The sequence below is a fragment of the Ovis canadensis genome, chromosome 1, assembly GCF_042477335.2.
Source record: "Ovis canadensis isolate MfBH-ARS-UI-01 breed Bighorn chromosome 1, ARS-UI_OviCan_v2, whole genome shotgun sequence".
NCBI classification, from domain to species: domain Eukaryota; kingdom Metazoa; phylum Chordata; class Mammalia; order Artiodactyla; family Bovidae; genus Ovis; species Ovis canadensis.
Genome location: NC_091245.1, coordinates 88,051,123 through 88,073,266, shown reverse-complemented (window position 1 = coordinate 88,073,266; position 22,144 = coordinate 88,051,123). Strand labels below are relative to the sequence as shown.

Here is a 22,144-nt window from a genome sequence, read left to right as displayed (position 1 = left end):
ACGGGCTGCACTCTGGTTTTATGTTGCTGCTTTACTTGTCACACGTATGACCTCTCTCTCCGCCAAAGCTGCATGCTCTCTGAGAGCAAGGGCCCTGACTGGTACTCTCTCTGCTCCCAGGAAGCCTGGCCAGTGATGGGAAGGAAATGGGGGCTCAGTGAGCCCCAGTGATTGATGAGATTTGGGGCAGGCCACAAGGGGGGCACGGCCCTGTGCTGCCCATGCTGACCACAGTGAGGGTGCAGCAATGCAAACTGCCTTTTCAGCCTAAGCCTCGGCTTCCTGCTCTCCCGTGTGTGTGTGTGTGTGTGTGTGTGCGCCCCTGAGAACGCCAGGCCTGCACACAGAAGCCCTCCCCCAGCTCCTACCTCTGCTGCCCCTGCCCCTTACACTGTGGAAGCACGAGCAGGCAGAAAGTAGGGACAGCCTCTCTCAGAGGGCAAGGACCAGCTGCCTGGCACTCCTCTCCCCTTGGCCGTCAGAGGTCTGGGGGTGGGCTCCACGGCCTCGGGATGGAAGAAATGAACTCACATTATCTGTCTTTCTGCCCCCAAGGAGAAAGACAGTCTGTCTAGAGACACAGAGACTCTGAGCCAGGAGGTGTGCTGACAGCCTGGGCTGTTGCTGGGCAAGCAGGGGCAAAGCCGCCCAGCCCAGGAGGAGCTGCCCCGCCAGAGGGGCAGAGGGTGGGGGCAGCCTGTGACCACCCCTTTTGGGCTGCCCATGGAGCGACCAGAGCTGCTTCTAGTGATGGGGAGGGAATCCCTCTGGGTTTCAGAGGGGAACCCTCAGGCCCAAGAGAGGAGATAAAGGTCCAAAAATCCCTCCAGTTGCTTTGAAATTTCGAAAAGGGGTGAAGATGCATCTATGTCAGCAAGAACTTGTGGGGAGTCACTGGGGAAAACTTAAGGATGAGGCGGGGTGAATTTGAGTGTGCAAACGAGCAGGATGGCTGGTTTACTGAGCAGCCTCCTTTTCCTCCTCCTTATCAGGACTCAGAGCCTCAGGCTTCCTCTCCCCAGCGGGCTCTGCGAGCGGCTCCTTGGTCAGGAGGTGCCGCGCCAGCTGCTCCAGGTCCCCCAGGCTTATTCTCTGCAGGCGCTCCTCGTGCTCCCGCCTCAGCAGCTGCAGCACTGCCTCAGTGTCCTGGGGCCCAAGGTGTTTGGGCAGGACCTGGCCCACGTGGTGCCACAGGGGCTGGGGCTGGCGGGTGTCCTCAGTGCCGGCTTCTCCAGGGGCCGCATGACCACGCTGACGGAGGCGTTGGGCCCAATGCGGGAGTCGGAGAGCCGCTTGTCATCTGCCAGCAGCTGGCCGCGGAAGAGCAGGTGCTGCTGCTCCTCTGGCACGTGCAGCCGCTCGGACACCAGCTTCTTCAGCATGGCCACGCCCTCCTGTCCGGACACCGTCAGGCTACATCTCCAGCCCAGGAGCAGCAGTGAGGATCATAGGGCTGCCAGCAGATTCAGGAGGGATCCATCCTCTGGCGGCTGCCCTGAGGGTGAAGGGGTTCTGTAGGAGAAGGTTTATGTGTGTGGCTTCTCCTTATCAACGGAGGGCAGAGGTCCCTGGAGGCCGAGGGGGGGCCCAAGAGGACAGCCATGGGCTGATGCGTGGTGATGCCACAATGCCGCTTATCAGAGGGCTCATTTCCAGAGCGGGACTTTAGGGAAATGAGAGGGGCATTTGGGACACAGAACATTCCTTCCTCCTTTAGAGGAGAAATGAGGGGAGAAAAGGGGAAGAAAGGAGGGTTGGGAAAGCGAACATAGGACTAGGAGAAAGGAGAGCAGGAGGGTGAGACAGGAGGGCCCTGGACAGGGCGGCAGAAGGAAACACGTCCATGTTGCCTCATTCAGCACTGTTTCATGCCCTTTCTGCCGGCACCCATCCCCCAGGAGAGATCATTATCATGATAGATATTTCCTGCTCTAATTTATCAAGGGTCCTCCTCCTGTCACACACTGGACATGCTCTCTTGGATTGGGTTTCCCAGACACAGAGACAGGGGTTCTCAGGCACATACATAGTAGGGAGGTAACCCCAGGATGCTCTTGTAAGCAGGAGCGAGGAAGCAAGACAGATAAGGGTGGGCAGCCCACACTGCATCAGTGAGCAGATGGCCTTTGTGGTCAACTAGGAGCTCTTAGTCCCACCGGGCACTTTGGGAGGCCACATGGAATACACCAGCCGCGCTGTCGGGGAGGTAAAGAAGCTGGATCGTGTGTTCTCAGTCTAGCCTTTGGTCAGTGGGGTGCTAACTTGGTACCTGTGGTCTGAATGCGTGCAGAGCCAGCTCCAGTGACCAAAGACGACCCTTAGGCAGAGATTTGCAGGAGCTGGCAGTAACTAACTCTCTCCACTCCCATCTCACCCCCATCCCCTACTCACAAATAATTCTCTCTTGGCTCAGTTAAAGCCCACTCAACCAAAAAAATGAGACGACCTGAGGGAGGCGCCAGGACACAGAAGTTGCTGTAAAACCTGGTGATGGCGGCTAGCCGCTCCCAACCCAGGGTCAGACCACCTGGGACGATACACTCTCCTCTGATGGGTTGAGACAAGATAAAACCCTAGAACCTAAAAAAAAAAATCCCTTGTGACCTTTGAATTCCAGAGCCAGCTAACCCCGCCCGGGCCCAGCCCATTTTGCAGAAATGAATATGCTGGAACCCATCTTAAGCAACAGAGAGCACCGAGGGGCTCAGGCTGGGCCGCTGGCAGCATCTGCTGCAAAGCCCGACCTTAGTGAATCCTCCCGCCCTCTGCAGCAGGTACTGTCCTCCACCTGCCAGAGGAGACGGTGGGGCTGCTTACTGTCACCGCCACTGGGCAGCACGCGAGTTTGGCCTCCTGCGACATTTGCCCGGTGCCCTCTGTGTGCCCGAGGGTGCCCGGGCCTCTGAGGCCAATAAGGAAGGAACAAGCTGGGGCCTCTGGTGTCAGCAACTTCTGTGGCCTCGGTAGTTTTCTGCTCAACTTGGGCTGAGCCCTGTGAATGTGCTAACACATTTAAGTCCATGGGGAAGGCAATGGGTGCACTTTGGAAATGAGTGAGCATGGAGGCCTGGCTGGCGTCCCGCAGCTGGTGGGGAATATTGTCAGGGGTGCTCTCACTTCTCCCTGATGCTTAGTGCTCCATGGCTGCTCCCGGCAAGAACCTGTTCCTTCCTCTCCTCCCCTCTTCTTCCCCATTGCCTTCCTCTCCCTGGGGCCTGGGCTACACTTGATTGAGACTGTCGCCAACAGCCCTGGACTTTCCAGACCTCACCCTTCCACAGCACTGGGCTGACTCCCTACCCAGGTTGCGCCTGCCTCCACCCCCTCCTCTGACTCTGGCAGCCTTGGACGGCAGAAGGAGACACCCATGAAAGCCACCGACTCAGCTGCCCTCTTCCTTCCTCCAAACCCATGTTCTCACCTCCAGCAGGTAACCAAATTCTAGTCCATCAAGAAACTAAGCTAAAAAGTCAGGAATCTCACCCCAAGAATGAATGGCCCCGAGGGGGCGGGACTGGAAGGAAGAGATGCACTATGAATTCTGAGCCACTGGCTGGAAGAAAGTGAGGGTCTGAAGTGGGCTGGGACTGGCGGAGATGCAAAAGTGGGGTAGATTTTGGATTTTGTCCCAAGGAAGAATAGAAATAATAAGAGGGCTCCTGTGGTCGGGAGAGGAGAAGAGGAGGGGGGTGGGGAAGGGGCAGCTGACTGGGTGGCACTCTCCTGAGTGACACCATCTGGTTTCACCCTTTTGCTTTTGGAATCAAACCTAGCTGCTCAGCCTGGCATCCAAGGGCATCATGACCTGGCTCTGCTTCCCCTCAGCCTTCCCCGCTTGGCATCCTCCACTCCAGCCACACCCACCAGCCTTTTCCTCTACTTAACCTGTTTCATTAGAATGCTTCAGCTCATCCTTCTAAATGCTGGTTAAAACCACTTCCTCCATGAAGCCTTCGCTACTTTCCCCAGTCCTAGGTGAAGGTAATCCCACCTGCCTCTGTGCAGCCATTACCCTCCTTGAGCATTACTTGTGTTGATACATGTCTGTGTCTCCCTCACTGACTCTCAGTGGCAGAGAATGAGTCTCATCTGTTTCTGTAACCCTGCCTCCAGCACACAAAGACTGGTACACAGAAGGCTTCACATGAACGTTTGTTGAATGAAGATGATAAATGTCAACACGCTGAGCCATGCAGGCGGATGCAAGGTCCAGAACAGCAGGCTGTGGAAGTGAATGAACCTGCTTGCAGCCTCTCCATCTCCCCCAGAGAAATGAAAATCCAAAATTACATAAAAAAATAAGTCAGAAAGTGATTGCAGTCTTTACCAAAGGATCTTCTATAGTATTCTTTAAACAGCCGCCTCCCTTGGTGCATTTGAAATAAGATAGAAATTGCAGATGTTCATACAGTGCATGCGGGCCCCATGGACTCCACGATGGAAGGACATCTGTCTTGCTGAGGGAGCTGAGGATGGATGAGGTTTCTCCTTGGCCATCTGAGAGTTCCCAGCCTCTGGAAGGAAGGACCCTGTGATGGACAAACCATGAGACAGACAAGGTTGTGGTGGGGGGAGCTACTGTGAAAGATGCCCAGAGCAGAGCTAACCTAGAAAGGCTTCCTGGGGGCAAGGTTTAAGTCGTCTTCTGCTGGAGATGGAAGGAAAGTGAAATGGGGAGGGGAGTGGCCTGCAATCTCTCTCCCAGGCTATGGAATTTATGAGGAAAGAGCAGGGGCCTGAGTCCTGGGCTTGGAGGAAGAAGAGAACCAGCTACCTGCCTCAGCCAGACCTCCTGGATTGCCCCAGCCACTGGGGAAGAAAGGTTGCGCCTGGGCTTCTAGAAACAGGTGAGACCACAGCTCAGGCTCTGGCTCCTCAAAGCTAGTGGCCACTTGCAGACTGGCACCTCTGTGACCAAGGGTTCAAGGGCCAGAGCTGCTGGGTCACGTAAAGCCACTTCCTGATCTAGAGAGTCCCAGTGTGCTAGGGGGCCATAACGACAGAAGCCTTAGAATTAGCATGTCCCCATTAGGAGAGATGGTCACCACTGACCCCTGCCTCTGTGTTGGAGCCCCCATTGCCCTCGCCAGCGAGGGTAATGGAGGAACCTTGTTGGGCCCTCAAATCATACTTGGAGCTTGGAAATTTAATAATTTTTTTCCCAGGCAATTGCTTGTCTTCATTATGCAATTAGCATGAGGAAATGCAGTTGTGTAATCGGAGCAGGCAATCAGACAACGACTGCCATAATTAGGGAGGAAGATTAGTGGGAATGAGTGTGCTTTGTGACTTGAGGGAAAGGAACAAACGTGTACAGAGAGAACGCTGGTCAGTGGTGGGTCCCAGCCCCTCTGACAAACAACTTTAAGTGCAATCGTGCCACAGGAAAACCAGCATAAAGTCTTCAGGAGAGGAGGAGCGGGAGGGAGAACACTTGGGTGCCTGGAGCCCTTCGTGTAGGACTCTGGGACATTGGCACACAAGGGCTTGAACTCCGTAGGATAAAAGCCAAGGGTCCAGTGGCCAGCCTGGGGCCACCTTGAGCAGCCTGCTCCTTGAACCTCATTTGCTTCCTCTAATGCCTCCCCTCCCTTGTGACGGTCTCAAGAGAGAGGTCATGCCCCCAGGACCCTGCACAGTGCCTGACCCATAAAGACATTCAGTGTGTATTTATAAAAACTTGGAAATGTGAGCTGTAACCCCCAACTGTCAGGGGAAGACCCCATTGCATGAAGATACATGCCCACGTGTGATGCCCCACAAGCGGGCTGAGCCCTCCCACAGCAGCCTCTGCAGACCCAGCAGACCAAGAGCAGAGAGGGGCCAGGAGATGCTGGCTGACAGCTGGCAGTGGCGGTGCCCTGAGCTTTGCCTAATCTACAACCACTGACTGGGGCTGGTCAAAAGGCTCATGAGCCAGGGACATTATGCCTCTGCCCACCTCACTCTCCGGGTAAGTTATCAAGTTATGATTAGACTTTAGAAATGTCAGGCTGGCCTTCCAGGGGAGGTGGGGCGGCGGGGGGTGGGGGTGGGGGTGGGGGATGCTAGCTGGAGGAGGACTGAGAGATACTGAGAAACGGGGGGATGGAGAAAAAGCAAGCAGAAGAAAGGCAGGTGGAACCGCAGAAGCAGTGGAGAGAGGAGGGGGTGGAGAACGCGCGGGCTGAGCACAGACCATGCTCAGAAAGGAGAGGAGTCCAGAGGGAAAAGAGGAGTGAGGGGCAGGCAGAGGAGCTGTGCAGAGGCGGCAGGGAGAAGGGACAAAGGGACGTCTCTGCCAGGCAAGGAAGGAAGGGGAGAAGGAGAAACAGGAAGGAATTGTTACTGCAAGAAAAGGACAAGGAATACCTCTGCAGGCCCCTCTGCTGAGAACAGTGTCCCTCTTCCCCTCTCCTTATAGTCTGGAAATGGCTCACAGGAAAAACTCTAGCAGAGAAAGTGGAGTCCAGACTTGGAGAGCCTGAAGTCCTGTTCCAGCAGCCCCTGCCTCCTCCATCCCAGGCAGCCTCACCTTCAGCACTTCCTGAGCACACATGCAGCCTCTGCGAGCCCCGCAGGAGAGAGAGCTGACCAGCAGGCAGGCAGAGCACAGGCCAGTCCCCAGACACAGCCCCGCGTTGAACCTGCCCTCAGGCCACCACTGTGGAGTCTGTGCCACTGCCTGTAGCAGTGATCAGGTAACCCCTGCCCCTTTGAGGAGGGGTCTCCCAGAGCTGCTCGGGCCAGGCAAGTGAGGGCTGGCCTGGGACCAAGCAGGCAGCTCTTTAGGTGGCCCCGTCCTTGGGTGCTCTCCAGGAAGCCTGGCATGCAGGTGTTCCGTAGATAAGTGAGGCCCATGATTCGTCCCTCATCTGCTGGCTGGCACTGGCTGTCTCAGCAGCCATACCCAAGTGGTCTGTGGCTGCTCCAGTGGGGACCCAAAGCCCCCGACACTGTTTTAGGGGCCAAGACTGAGGCAGATAGGCCCAAGCAGGCAGGGAGAAGGAGCTGGAGCAGATGGAGGGCAGGGGATCACAGCGGGCCTTGGGAACCCAGGGGATGTAGCTGCAGCTTCTGTGGGCTGCCAAGCCTCTCTCCAGGCCTCTGTCCTTGCGCCGTACAACTTAGGTCCTGCCCTGCACTGCTGGCCTGCCGCCCTGGAGATGTCACACTAGCTGGGAGCCCCTCAGAAGCCCAGTGCAGCGCATACATCATCCCACTCAGACTCACACCTTCTGGAAACCCTTGTGGGGCTGCAGCCTACTGTGACCACTAGATGTCACTGGCGACCTCCCTGGCCAGCTCCAGCAGTCCTAACCAACCATACCTAGGGCCTCCACCCTCTCTGGGCCTGGGCACACAGTCCTGGGACAGGGTCCAGAGCCTCAAGTGGAGATGAGCCCTGTCCTCCTGCAGATGGAAGTCACCCCTCTTCCACCCTCAGGGGTCATGCTCTGGGTAGCCATTCTCCGGGCACAAACATCAGTGCCCACCCTGAGCTGGGCACTGTGCCAGGTGCTGAAGCAGGGAGAGAGGATAGAAAGACATATCCCTGTGTGGAGGATGCATACAGAGAGACCTGTCATTTTAGCACTGGGCATAAACGTGACCATGGAGAGGAAGGAACTCCCAACTCCACCAGGAGGGAGGTCTAGGTTAGAGAAGCTTCATCGGGGAGGGCGCTTGGTGTGTCTGAAGGGGGAGCAGCTTGACTGAGAGCCCGGCAGGCACAAGCCCGTGTGTAAGAATGTGGGACTCACTCTAGCTGAAGTGGGTAGGGGTGGGATGGGTAGGGGGCGAGAGATGGGCAGAATAACTGGGCAGGGGCCAGTCACCTTTACGCAAGAATTCTTGACTGCAGCCAAAACTGAATTATCCACGTCACGCCCTAAATCCTTGCAGTGCATGTAGGTGCCCCAGAGGAGCAGCCCTCAGCTATTGCTCACTGTTACACACACACACACACACACACACACACACATACACACACTGCCAACCTAAGCTGGGGTCCGCAAACGGCTTCTTTCCCACACCATCTCTGCTCCACCAGGGCTGTAGGAATGCCCAGCCAGCAGTGCTACTGAGTGGTGTTCCCTCCTTCCCAGGCCCTTCCCTGGTGAAGACCCCGTCCGTCATGTGGTTGGTGGCCCGTCATCTCAGTTGGGGGTGCTTCTACCATGAGCCACACCGGGCATCCTCTCAGCCCATCTGCACCCTTGGCTGCATGGTTTTAGATGATAAAAAACAGTCAGCTTCAGGCTGTAGCCATGGTACCTGACACTCATTTAAACACACTAAATGTGCTCTGAACTTCAGAGGGGTGCATTACAAAGCCTCAGAAATCAGCAAAATGACTCCTCAGAGACGGAGCCATCCGTGGGTCCTGGGACTGAGGGTAGGGTGGGGGGTCAGCTGCTTGGAGCCAGAGCTGGTTATTCATGCTGCATCCATGCCTGCGTTCCACAAACATTCCTCACACACTAAATCTGTGCCAGACGTCTGCGCTAGACAGTGGGGAGGAACTCTGTGCTGCCAATTTACCCGGAGCAAGAGGTGGGGCTCAGGCTGGACTCAGACTTGGCAGGTGGGGCAACTAGAAGGGCAAGTGAGAGGGGAGAAGCAGTGTTCTGTCCTAGAAAAAGGACAGACACGTGGCTCTGGGGAGAAAGCTCAGGCAGAAAAAGCCATTACCAGCTTCTCAGTGTCCGTCAGGGCAGCATGCAGGGGCTAACCATGAAAAGCCTTGTCCCAGGCCAGTGTTAAAGTCCTCTGGGAGGCTGTGTGCAGCACCCGATCAAATGGTGTCAGAGGCCTGGGGTGGGGTTGCTGTTGCTTAGTGGCTAAGCTGTGTCTGACTGTTTATGACCCCATGGACTGTAGCCCGCCAGGCTCCTCTCTCCATGGGATTTCCCAGGCAAGAATAGCAAGAATAATGGAGTGGGTTGCCATTTCCTTCTCCAGGGGAATCTTCCCGACCCAGGGATCAAATTCACTTCTCCTGCATTGCGGGCGGATTCTTTGCCGCTGAGCCACCAGGGAAGCCCTTAGGTTGGGGTAGGGGAGAATGTGTGGGGCCCAGTAGGAATCTGCCTTCCTCATCAGGGGTCAGGGAGTAGGGAAAGCTACAGGGTCCTGGTGGCTGAGGTGGGGGCTGATATGTCAGGCCAGGTACAGTGTTATGGGGCAGATTCTGGTTCCACTAGGACTGATGCTCTGTAACCCATCATGTGTCTTCCAGTTCCTGAGCCCCATTCCCCCCTTAGCTTCCTAAAACAAAACAAAATTATAGTCTTGTCTTGGCTGCAACAATAGAAAAATAGATTTCTTCACATCTAAGCCAGATTAAGTGGAGAAGCAAAAGGGCTCCAGGATCAGGCAGAATGGTAACAGCTACAGAGACCTGGCTGAGGGACAGAGAGGTCCCAGAGGGCCTAGCATTGGTGGATAGATACCCCCCTGGGAACAGCTTTGATTAATCTTCCCTCCCTCTAGGGATGACAGCTCCTTTGAAGATCTGTGTCATCAATCAGAGCGGCAGGAACCCTCCACTATGCAGCAAAGATCAAACATGATGTGTTAAAAGTGAAGACAGAGGAGGTGCCCACAGAGTCCTGCCCTGAATCCCGCCTGCTCTTGCTGGCTTCATGAGTCTGCCATGGGGTCAGGGTGGAGAAGTCTGTAGGCATCTCTAAAGATGCTGCCACACCCATTCTGCAGGACCAAAGGGGCCCTTTGTTGCTCCTGGGGAGATGCCAAGGCTGGTCCTCCAACAGGGCAGCTTGTGCCACCCTCTCAGCCTGGCTGTTGACCTGAGGATGCTCAGGCCAGCCCTTAGCTGAGATTCTTGCCCACCTGTCCCTTCTCTGAGTTGAGATATAGGCAGGCTCTTGCCAGGGAATATGGCATATAACCACCCATGTGACTGTTGCCTCAAAGATGTAGGGACCAAAATGGAGGTCCAGAGAGAAAAGATGAAAGAAAGCTGGGAACAGACCAGGTGAGCTTGGGCTAGGGGGAACTGAATGAATTGGCAGGCAGGCCTCTGTCAGGAAGAGACAGGCTAAACTACAGCCGACAAAGCAGCTGGTCAACTTGGATTTGATTTGGGCTTGGATGACCCCGAGGAGTTTCAGCTGGCAGGTGGGGCACTGGGCTGGGCAGATTGCTGATCTTGTAGTGGGTGACTTCTTGCTCCTCTAGCTGACAGCACTAACCACATGCAGCTGGTCATTAGAAAAGGCAGGAGCCAAAAGCAAGAGGGAAAATTTCTAATCCAGCCCATAGCTGGTTGGATGTTCCAGGGAACAGCATGGGGTATATCAACCAATGGAAGAACGTGGGCCCAATCAGGGGCTGCCTCACCTCCTAGGAGATGATCAGAACTGAGTCAGCCTGGGTATCGAAACCCAAGAGACCAGCTGCTGGACTGGCGGCCTGAACTCCCAGGTGATAGCCTTCCCGAGGTCACCAACAAGGGATCAAGAGCTTCTCAGCTGTAAAAATACCATGCTGGACATTAAGTTCATTCACTAACAAGTGCTCCTGGGGCTCCTAGACAAGTCAACTCATTATTCTCGCTCACAGGGACCTGATTAAGAGTTAAGTGTCTCGAATGGCAGGGTTAGGGTTAGGGCAGGGGCTCTTTGTCTTGAAGAGAACTAGAGAATACCCAGGGGGCCATGAGCAAGCTGTCAGACCTGTCCTTCCCTTGGCCTCTCCAAAATACTCCCCACCGTTGACACTCTTAGTATCTTAATACCCATGTATTCCCGCTTAGCAGAACCCTGCACCTCAGATTCAGTAACTGAATCTGAAAATTGGCATTTTCAGTTGGTCTGGACACAAGGCACTTCAAAGAGGCCTGGGAAGCAGTGGGCAGTGGCCGGGAGATGGGAGAGTCAGGCTGATTGGAGGCTGAGAGCTGTTCTTGCAGCCCGAGAGCTGTTCTTGCAGCCCAAGAGCTGGTCTTGTAGCCCTAACTCTGGACACTGGCTTGCAGAGGCCCATCAGATGCCGGTGTCTATAGGAGTGGTGTGTCTGCAGTGACAGCCGGGGACCAGGGAGCAGGGTGTGGGAGCCAAGAGGAGAAGAGGAAGCCTCCAGCCTGGAGAGTTGTGGGGAAATGGAATCGAGACTTTGGCTTCTGACCAAGTTTATGTGCTGGAGATCTGGTCTTCAGCCCTGAGACCCTCTGGCCCCTTCGCTGAGCAAAGACAGAAGTAACCGGGCTGGGTTCTTTGCCAGACAGAAACCAGTGGCCCAATGATGGGGTCTGGTGGGAATCTCGTGGGTTGGCAGAGAGGCTCTTCTCCCCTCAGTTGCTTCAGGGGTCACAGAGTGGTCAGTGCAGGAATCTCCTGAGCTGTCCAAAACCACAGAGCATCCTCTCTAGCTCATGACTGAGGAGAAGGGTAAAAGGGGATCTTGGTACAGAAGAGTTTAGGGTAACAATTAGGGGAAATTTTTCTGCTGTAAAGCTGGTATGCTGCTTTCTGTAAACTTTTAGCAGTAAAGAGAATGTGCATGTGTGCATGCTGAGTTACTTCAGTCATGTCCGACTCTTTGCAACCCTATGGATTTTGCAACCCTATGGACTGTAGACAGGCTCCTCTGTCCATGGGATTCTCCAGGCAAGAATACCAGAGTGGGTTGCCATGCCGGCCTCCAGGAGATCTTCCTGACCCAGGGATCGAACCCACGTCTTTTATGTCTCCTGCACTGGTAGCCAGGTTCTTTACCACTAGTATCACCTGGAAAGCCCAATAAAGAGGAAAAGCCTTGTTTAATTGAACCAGTTAGCCAGAAGCAGGAGGATGGGCAAAATGACCTTGACATACAGATGCTTTTCACAAGCCTTTGTGGCAAACTCAAGCAGGGGTGCCTAGACAGAGAGAACCCTGAGCTCCCAGTCCACCAGGCCTCACACTAATGCAACAGGAAGAGGACAGCTGAGGTGTAACCCTCCTGTTCTGCTCAACAGAAGAGGTGATGAGATGGTCCTACTGTGGCCTAGCCTGGGGACCCCAGGGTGGTAGAATCATAGATTGCCAGAGGAAAGGGAACTCAAAGAGCAAGACCTGCTACTCCCAACAAGAAACTGGGGCCAGAGAGGTAGCTTGCTACTTTCAGCCCTCTTCTGGAGGGTCTCCATGCCTGTGGATCCCTGGGAGAATGTCTTCCAGGAGAAGAGCCGGCGCATAGCCCGAGGAAGTGAGGGGGGACAGCCATGGGGAGCCGGGTGAGGGGAATGGTCCCCATGGCCCTAGCCAAGCTTCTGGGCCCCAGATGAAGAGTGCATCGCTGGTTCCCCCTGGAGGGGAGTAGTCAGTCACCCCGTAAAAGTTTATTTTTATACATGTCTGATCTATTTCACATCCGCTCAGATATTTTGACACATATACAGGAAATGTAACTCTCTCCCATATGGCAGTGTGTGTTTGGCCAGACCTGGGGAAACTCAATAAGGTCACAGAGGAGCAGAGGGGAGCTGCAGCGTCAGGGAAGAATGCCAGAGGCCTGAGGCCACAATGGACACCTGGGGCCAGCAGGCTGGGGACAGGGGTCAGAGCGAGGTCAATGCAGAAATCCCCCTGCTTGGGTACAGGGCCCCAGGGTCTCACGCCCAGGAGGCTCAGAGTGCTATGGCTGCTGCTCCCCAGGAGGGATAAAGTGATCCAGGAGAGGGCAGCTAGAGCAAGGGGATGGGGCTGTTAGAAAAACAAAGACAAGTCAGGCCTGAGGGCCAAAAGCTGAGACTCCTCAGACATCAGCAGAGGAGTGGGGCTCTTCTCCCCACTCCTGGCATCTGAGCACGAGCACAGTGGGAGACCCACAGCTGAAGTGAAACACAGGGAGGGGTAAGGCACTCTGGGCTGGGTGCTACCCACCTGAACCTTCCCTGAGTCAGCGAACTCCTGTGGGCCTCCATTTCCTCATAAGCAAATCAGGGTTGATATTACTTAGTCTTAGCCGGGAGGTCGGGAAGATGAAAGGGGAGAATGTGCATATTGTTTCTCGAATGGAAGAGGTTGGCACTTGCTAGTTCTCTGTTCTGAACTATAAAATGGAGAGGATGCTGGTGTCTCCCTTGCAGAACAGCGGGAGATTAAAATGGGACAACATGGGACGATGTGAGCGGACCACCAGGCACAATGCCTGGCTCCAGGGGTGTGCTTTCCAGGTGGCACAGTGGTGAAGAATCCACCTGCCAATGCAGGAGACACAGGAGAGGTGGGTTAGATCCCTGGGTTGGGAAGATCCTCTGGAATAGGAACGGTAACCCACTCCAGTATTCTTGCCTGGAGAATCCCATGGGCAGAGGAGACTGGCAGGCTGCAGTCCATGGAATTACAAAGAGTCAGACATAACTGAGCACACACATGCACAGCAGTGGGTTCTTGGTTCTTTCCTTCAGAACACGCTGGGTCTTCACATGATGCAGGCAGGCCCCATGTGGGTGTAAGCACAGCACGCTCTGGAAGAACACAGAGGGGCACCTTGCCCCTCCACACGGCTCAGGGAGGGTCCTTCTCAGCTCTTGCAGAGAGGAAAGCAAACTCATTTTTCCATGACAGATGGTAGCCAGAATAGCACACTAACTTTACTGGGTTTTCCCTTTTTATTTTTTGAAGTTTAAATTCATTGACATAGCATTCCTACAGGGTGCCCCATGGAGGCATGTTGATGGACAGGCATCAGCAACTCACTGAGTCGAGATCGGAGCAGATGTCCGGCTCTCTCCCCATGATCCTTTAATGCTGGCATCAGACACAGGGCACGGCGAGACTGGTGATGGGACAATCTCTCCAAACAAAGCCATTTGGACTCTCCTACTCCTGGCGCTTGAACGCCACATGGGTAGCCTGGCCTCTGCCTCTGTTTCCAGGGACTCCTTCCCCACAGCTATGGGCGTTGCTGGCCTGGAATACGTCCCTGCCTTGGTCATCACTGCCCCAGCGAGCTGGTTCAGGATCTCAAAGGGCCAAGGAGGAGCCTTGCAGTCCCTGCTTGGTAAATGGAGTGTGACAGCCGAGAAGTCGCTAAGCCCTCCCCTTCCTCCTTTCTCTTCTGGGACCCAGAAGGTTGAAGCTCCGAAAAGCCCAGGGAGTGTCAGTAGGTGGAGGCTGCACTTGGCCTCACCTCACCCCACTCCCCCACCCACCTCCCTGTAAATCCTGGCGACACAACAGGAAGGCCCTTTAACTAGCACATAAAAGTGCTTTGGGCTTTCAAAGGCCTGCTCTGCATTTATGGGGAGCTCGAGGCTTTTACAGGCCATTTCTAGTCCCCCTCCCCCTGACCTACTGATACACTGTGGTTTCTAGCTGTGGTGTGGGGAATTATCACAGCCCAGGCCTAGTGACCAGTGGGGCAGGGAAGGAGAACGAGGGAGCCTTGCACCAGGGAGGCAAGGATATCTCAGCAAGGCTTAGCCAGTCACCCAGCCTCCACGGGCCAGGCAGTCTTCTGGGGTGTCCCTCTGACTGGCCCCTCTGTCCTTTGATAGGGCTCAGAATAAGGCCTCACTGAGTTGGTGCTGAAGGACTGACCTAAAGCCACAGTAAGCATGGATCAGCCTCAGAAGGGGCTCCGCACATGCTCCTGAAGGGCAGGGAGGGTCTTATCCTAAGAGATATTCAGCCCATTCTGGAACTAGCCAGGCAGGTGAGCCAGTCAGACTAGTGTTCACACAATGGATTTTTTTTCTTAATTTATTTATTTTTAATTGAAGAATAATTACAACATTGTGTTGGTTTCTGCCATACATCAACATGGATCAGCCACAGGTAAACATATGTCCCTTCCCTCGTGACCTCCCTCCCACCTCCCACCCCATCCCACCCCTCAAGGTTGTCATGGAGCCCTGTTTGAGTTCCCCTTATCATACAGCAAATTCCCACTGGCTATCTGTTTTTACATATGTTAGTGTATATCAAACAATGGATTTTGAAGATCTTGTTTGGCTCTGAAAGACTGAGCCTATATACAGGCTTGTAAGGATGTGGCACGGGGTGGGGGGGGTGGGGGGCTGCAGATTGCTAAGCGTCTCTCCAGTGTAGAGCTGGGACTTCACCCCAGCAGCCTCGCAGGAGTTTTGCCCACCTGGGCCTCTGATCCTCCTTAGTACAGAGAATGCTCTGGCTCTGAGTGTGTGGGCAGTGGGAACAGGGCAGGGGCTGTGGTCCCCAGCTTGAGAGATGTGAAGGCTGGTGGAAAGGAAGAAGTGGCCAGAGTCTCCACCTGCTCCCATATTCTCCTGCCTCCAGGCTCCCAAAGTAGACCCCAAGACCCCTCACTGAGGTCTGCCAGGACCCCCGCTCCACCCTGCTCACTGCCCCTCCCTTCTTGATTGTCTTCTCTATCAAGCTCCTTCTCTGCTATTTTCTTTTTTCCGTTTTTCCTCTCCCTTCTCATGCTCTCCTCTTCCTCTTCGTTAGTCTCCCTCCTATTCTCATCCTGGGGACCATTTCACCTTGTTTTTATCTTTTCTTTCTCCTCTTTCCATCTTTATTTGATTTAACCATCTTCCTCCCTCCTCTCTTGTACAAGAGTGTCCCTTAAGGTCTTATTTAACAATGAGATCACATAATTTTTTAAGATTCCATAAACATAGGCCATGCACAGTGCCAGGCACTTCCATGGTTATCACTATGTTTAAACCTCACCATCATCCTCTGAGGTTGAAGCTGCTCGCATTTTACAGGTGCAAAACTGAGGCACAGAGAACAGGCATGATTGCCTAGGACCACACAGCTATCAGATGATGGACGTAGGATTACCTCCAGCTGCCTTCGAAAACAACAATAATCAAGATTTCTTATAGTAGTAGCACATAGTATGGCTCCAGAATATAGTACAGTACACGCCAAATAGAAATCGTATATTCAGTGCAGTTTACAATACAGGGCCAGACACTGTTCTGAGTGTTTGTGTTCTCAGCTCTCACTCCTACGAGGCAGGTACTGCTGCTTCTACCCTCATTTTACAGACAATGAAACTGAAGTGTAAGAGATGAAATAACTTGCCACACTATAACAGGTAGATGGCAGGGGAAGGTTCAAGCCCAGGCCTCTGGACTCTGTATACACCATCACTGGGCCCTCCCTCCGTGTTCTGTGGCTGGCGGTCCTTTCATTGGGAATTTCCCAGTGATGGAGGCATCACCTCTGGTTCAGACAGTAACAGAGTCCTTGGGGGCCTATAGGCCAAACCTACCAAGGGAAGGTGTCCACAGCACATGTCTGGGGCTGTGCGTCCTAAGGAACGCCAAGGCCAAGTGCTAAGCACGGATGTCACAGGCAGGGGTTGGCCGAGACAAGAGGATCTTATCTTGTTTCCAGACTAGAGGGAATAAAGGCCTCTATTTGGAGCCCCTGCCCCCCAGCTGGCTCCTCTGCTCCTGGAAGGGCCTCTCATTCCCCTCCTGGGCAGGCCTGGAGAGCACGCCCTTCCCCCTGACCTGCTCAGGGAGGGGCTCTGCTAAGGTCAGGCAGCACCCCACTTGAGCCGATGGCTGCCCCAGCCGCTGGAGAGTTCTTGGCGGGCACCTGGTCTGGTTCTCCTGGCACGGCGAGGAATGCGCTTCTGTCATCCTATCCTCCCTCCCCAACCCTAGCCCAGCGCAGAATTGGATTAAGAACAAAAATATGAGCTGTGTTTGTTTTAATCAGCTTCAAGACATGGGGGCTTTTAAAGGGAAGGAGAGCAGGCCGGAGCTGGCCCCAGGGCAGGCAGGCTGGGCGGTGATGCCATCCCAGGGTCAGGAGCACGCGGAGCCATGAGTGCATCTGCAGGTCAGATCCCGGGGCAGATAAGGGCTGAGAGGGAGAGGACCTGGGGGGCCAGGGGGCTGGAGGAAGGATGAAAAGGATAGGAAGGAGGGAGGGAAAGACAGGGTTTTCCCTAAGCGTGCAGAGGGCCAGCAGCCGGCAGCCCCTGTGCTGGCATGACAAGAGGCAGGAGGGGGGGATGCTGTGAGGCTGGAGGAAGCCCCTGGAGCCCAGAAGAGCCAAAGAGAATCATTTTTTCCAGAAAAGGGCTTCCTCTTGGCCTTTGGAATGAGGGATAATGGGAAGGAGTCGAGGGAGAGTCGACTGTGGTCTCCACCACCCGATGGCAGGAAGAGCCCCTGCCCGGGGTCACCAGAGAGTCCGAGCAAGGGCATCTGGGCTGGAGCTGGCACCAGAGGGGACAGGTGCTGACAGTGAGTCAGCCACACGGAACCCAGGGGAAATCGCAAGGTGTCAGGGTCATGTTGAGGGAATCAAGGCCTGAAGGAGCAAGAGGCTGGGAAAACAATGATCTCTCCGGGTAGATCTCAGGTTACAAGAAGACCTGGGGGCCATGGGGTATGGGGAAAGGTTCTGAAGAGGGAGCCAGTAGGTGCTCTGGGATCTTGGAGCAATTGCTTTTTAAAAATCCCCTGTGGCCATACAACTGTACACTTGCTATATGAGAGGTTATCCTTACATGTGCTCTGTGAGCCAAGGAAAGCTGCCCAGAGAGATTCAGGGACTAGTCCAAGGTCACACAGCCAAGAAGAGAAATTGGTACAGTGACCTCAGGCTCAGGTTTTCTGGCCAGTGCTCCAGCCTCCATGGATGGGACAGCCCCGGCTAATTCTCAGATCAAAGCCTCCAGATGGAAACGATAACGTCAGACAGCTCAGGGCAGAGGTCCCAGAGGCCTTCCCCAGAACTCTCCTATTCCCCAGCCTCTGGGCATCAGGAGAAAGGCCTGGACTGGCTCCGTCCACGAGCCAATCACACTTCAACACTGTGGGCCATCCTCGCCCAGAGGATGTCTGAGCCAATCCCCAGGCCCCCTTAGATCAAAACATGAGCTCCTCAGGACAGAACCGGGTCTTCTAATTCAGGTTCACAGATGGGTTTCGGTCCATGATGACACTTTTGCCAGTCAGAGGTGAAAGAAAATCAACAATCCTTATATGGTAACATTGGGACTTCCCTGGTAGTTCAGTAGTAAAGAATCCACCTGCTAATATAGGAGACATGAATTCGATTCCTGGGTGGAGAAGATCCCCTGGAGAAGGAAATGGAAACCCACTCCAGTATTCTTGCCTGGGGAATCCCATGTTCAAAGGAAACCTGGCAGGCTCAGTCCATGGGGTCACAAAAGATTTGGACACAACTTAGCAACTAGGTCCATCTAGTCAAGGCTGTGGTTTTTCCAGTGGTCATGTATGGATGTGAGAGTTGGACTGTGAAGAAAGCTGAGCGCCAAATAATTGATGCTTTTGAACTGTGGTGTTGGAGATGACTCTTGAGAATGCCTTGGACTGCAAGGAGATTCAACCAGTCCATTCTAAAGGAGATCAATCCTGGGTGTTCTTTGGAAGGAATGATGCTAAAGCTGAAACTCCAGTACTTTGGCCACCTCATGCGAAGAGTTGACTCGTTGGAAAAGACTCTGATGCCGGGAGGGATTGGGGGCAGGAGGAGAAGGGGACGACCGAGGATGAGATGGCTGGATGGCATCGCTGACTCGATGGACATGAGTCTGAGTGAACTCCAGGAGTTGGTGACGGACAGGGAGGCCTGGTGTCCTGCAATTCATGTGGTCGCAGAGAGTTGGACACGACTGAGTGACTGAACTGAACTAGCAACTAAAAACAATAAAATATGGTAACATTTAGTCAGCTTTTAAATTTGAAATATCAATCCTGTTCTGATTTTCAATGTTCTTTTTTCTTGTTACAAAACATGATGAAAGTAGGACTTCTGGAAAACCCACTTTTGGAAAAATTATAATTGTCAAACCTATGTCCATCCTGTTAATTTTTAATTGGTCCATAAAGTCCACAAGTTTGAGACCAACTGTAATATTTTATTTGGAGACATTCTTACCTGACCGGAGGCACAGGCTTCCCAGGTGGCACTAGTGGTAAAGAATCCACCCACCAAAGCAGGAGATGCAAGAGGTGTGGGTTCAGTCCCTGGGTTGGGGGGGATACCCTGGAGGCAGAAATGGCAACCCATTCCAATATCCTTGCCTGGAAAATTCCATGGACAGAAGACCCTGGTGGGCAACAGTCCATGGCTGCAAAGAGTCAGACACGATTGAGCGCACACACACACACACACACTGAGGCACAGTGCAGAGCTCTGCACACTACAAGTATTCAGTACATGTGGAACAGGGGATGTCTTACAGTCCAGGCCAGCAGGGATTTGGATGTGGAGACCTGGGCTGTAGAATCTCCAATGGCTGGACAGGCCTAAGCAAATTCCTGCCATTTTCAGCCTCAGTTTCCTCTTCAGGAGGAGGAGACAGGACTTTCAGGCAAACTCTAAGATGAATCCCAGGGGCAACATTCCACAGCTCCCAGAAAAGAGACCCACCAGCCTCAAGCACTGAGTCTGCAGCTGTGCCCCAGGCAGAAGACTGACAGGGGTGCAGGGGGCACTTGAACAGATGGCCCATGTGAGAGAAGTTCCAGTAGCAACAGCAGAGATCTGACGGCCCTGAGAAAAGCTTAACCGGACAGTAGCCAAGTCTTAGGCCCAAAGCAAATGAATGCCCATTGGCCCCTTGGCCCAGGCCTCTGGATGCATCTCCCAGCCCTCCCAGGCGGGGATCAGGGTCAGAGCTGCCCTTTCATTGTGAGTCTCACCACCCATCTGTAGGTCAAGTGGATCCAGTCCAAGGCAGCCAAACTGGACTTTCCTTGCTCTGTGCCAAAGGCAGGGGGTGCACACATTTTTCAGGAAATGTGCATACAGTAGTGCCACATTAGTCAAATTTCTAGTAGAAGTATTCCTCTATTCGTGAGGAGGCCATGGCAACCCACTCCAGTATTCTTGCCTGAAGAATCCCCATGGACAGAGGAGCCTGGCAGGCTACAGTCCATAGGGTTACCAAGAGTCAGACACGAATGAAGCGACTTAGCATGCACACACGTGTAAGTACCCCAGTGTGTTAAGTGGCAATTGGACTAAACAAAATATGAGCAGCCTCTATTCTCAGGGACCAGTCCTTGGCAAATACCCTACTGACCTGAGGGGGATACAGACGGGAGACCCAGTCTTCCCATAATGAGCATTCTGGACCACAGAAAAGGTGGGTGTCATGCACAGACCCAGCAACAAAGTAAAAGCAGGGGCAGAAGGCATGGACTGTTGGCTGTCAATGGGATCTGGAATGAAGCCATCTCTCTGAATGTTGGAGCGAGATCAAAAAGGGCGTGTGCTGATTCAGAGCCAGGCACTGGTACCCCCAGGCGCTGTCTTCCGTGTATGGGTGACTTTTTAGCTTTGGTCCAGCTGTGAAGAGGAAAGAGGTGTCTTTGCCAGGGTCCTCGGGTGCAGGCGGAGTGGGCACAGCTGTCCGCACTGAGTATGGAAGGAACAGGGACCATGGGGGCAGGGTGATCACAACCCTTCCACCCCCTCGGACAGCTCAGATCTGCACAGTCTCAGCCCCATTCCCCAGACACCAAGGGACACCCGCTGCTGACACCATGGCATTGGGTTTCCCCTGGGCCGGCTCAGGCTACTGTCACCAGGTCTGCCAGGAAATTGCTGCTGACACTCAGGGAAGGGCCTGGGGAGTGGGGAGGCCGGGGATTGTGAAGTCGGTGAGTTCTGAGCAGGCACTAGACGGGGCTGGAGCAGGGGAGACAGCTCTGGTTCTGAGTCTCCATCCCACTCCTGCCCCTTCTGGGCTGCTGCAGAAGGCCAGGGAACCTGGCAGCTTGTGGCTAGCCTGGCCACGTGGAGTGCCATGGAGGGGAAGAACAGGACTCCCCCGATACCCTCAAACCCAAGGTTATACAACTCTGTCCCTTAGCATCCCTCCAGGATGAATGCCACGCCTGCCCCATCCCCATCTGGCCATGTGCCCAGTATACTGAAGGACCCACCACACGCTTTAATCTGGATAAAGATCATGTTCCTTCATTGTGAGTCCCACCAGGTCCCAGGCAGTTCACCGTGCAGCCTTGCCTGTGCCTGTCCACCATCTCTTTCTCACTCTCTCTGCTGGGTTTACTAAAATAAAAACATGCAGTGGCTCCCAGGTGCTCCTGAGTATTTCAAAAGTTTGGGAAGAAAATGGAAACAAGGCCAGGGGTAAGTGAAGGGGAAGGCACCTGCAGCCTGGGAATGGGGACCCTCCCACTGTCACTGCCCCTTCTGTTCTCCGACAGGACGTACGTGCACATGTATGAGCATGTGCACGTGTGTGTGCACGTGTGTGTGTGCACGCGTGTGTTGGGGGTGTCGGGGATGGACCATCAGGGCCACAGAGGGCCACAGAACACTCTGGGCTTCCAAGGGCAACAGTTGCAGGATTTGGGGGTCCAAGCCACTTGCAGAGAAATATCTGAACAGCACCACTCTCCCCCGTGAAAGCCCTCAGTCCTGGAATGTGCCATCCACCCTGGCTTTGATCCTGATTACCCCACCCTAGTCCCCGGCCAGGCAGGGGCAAGAGGAAGGCTAGAGGTAGAAGCAGACCCTATGGATGTTCTGCAAGGGGCTGGGCCTTCTGGGAGAGAACCGGGGAGTGCTGGCAAGGGTGGTGAGCATCCTGTGAGTATGGGGTGGGGTTGTGGGTGTCCAGCCAGGGGACTCCAGAAGGTCATGGACAGTTCCTACCAGTTCCTACCAGGCTGGAAGCCACTGATCTCACCAGCCAGCAGCTTGAAGCCTTCAACCCAGACAAAGACAGGCTTCTCTCTGGGAGCCCCTTAGGGGCAGGGATAGGGCATCTCAGAGGAGGACCAGTCAGTCTATCCGTCCATCCACCAGCAGGTGTTTCAAATACCTGCCAGCGGCCTGACGCTGTGACAAGCATGCAGAATTTTGTCAAAAAGGCCCACCTCTTCCTCAATCTGGGAGACTCAGGAAGGCCCCAGACAGCAGGCCCGGGCAGGGGAGAGCAGTGCCTAATTTCCTTGAATTATCACCTACTGTTCTTACTCTTCATTTAATCAAGTAAGGACATTAAAGACAGATAAAAGTATTCTAACACTTTTTTAAAAAAATAAAGAGGATAAAAGGCAGTTCTTCCCAGGATCAGTTAGTGACAGAGGTTAGACTAGAGGTTACTTTGTGGGGAACTGACTCAAAGAGACACCAGGAGGCCTGGGGGACACTAGGCAAGCACTGTAGTTTCAGATCGGGAATACATGGAAATTCGC

General features: G+C 54.1%; 1 protein-coding gene across 1 annotated transcript in view; it reads right to left on the bottom strand.

Moving 5' to 3' along the window:
* Positions 1–957: 957 nt before the first annotated feature.
* UBL4B (ubiquitin like 4B) overlaps positions 958–22,144 on the bottom strand; it is a 30,563-nt gene continuing 9,376 nt past the window's right edge. The window contains 2 exon segments of the mRNA XM_069580457.1: positions 958–1,220; positions 1,223–1,442. Coding sequence (XP_069436558.1) covers positions 958–1,220; positions 1,223–1,442 — 483 coding nt within the window.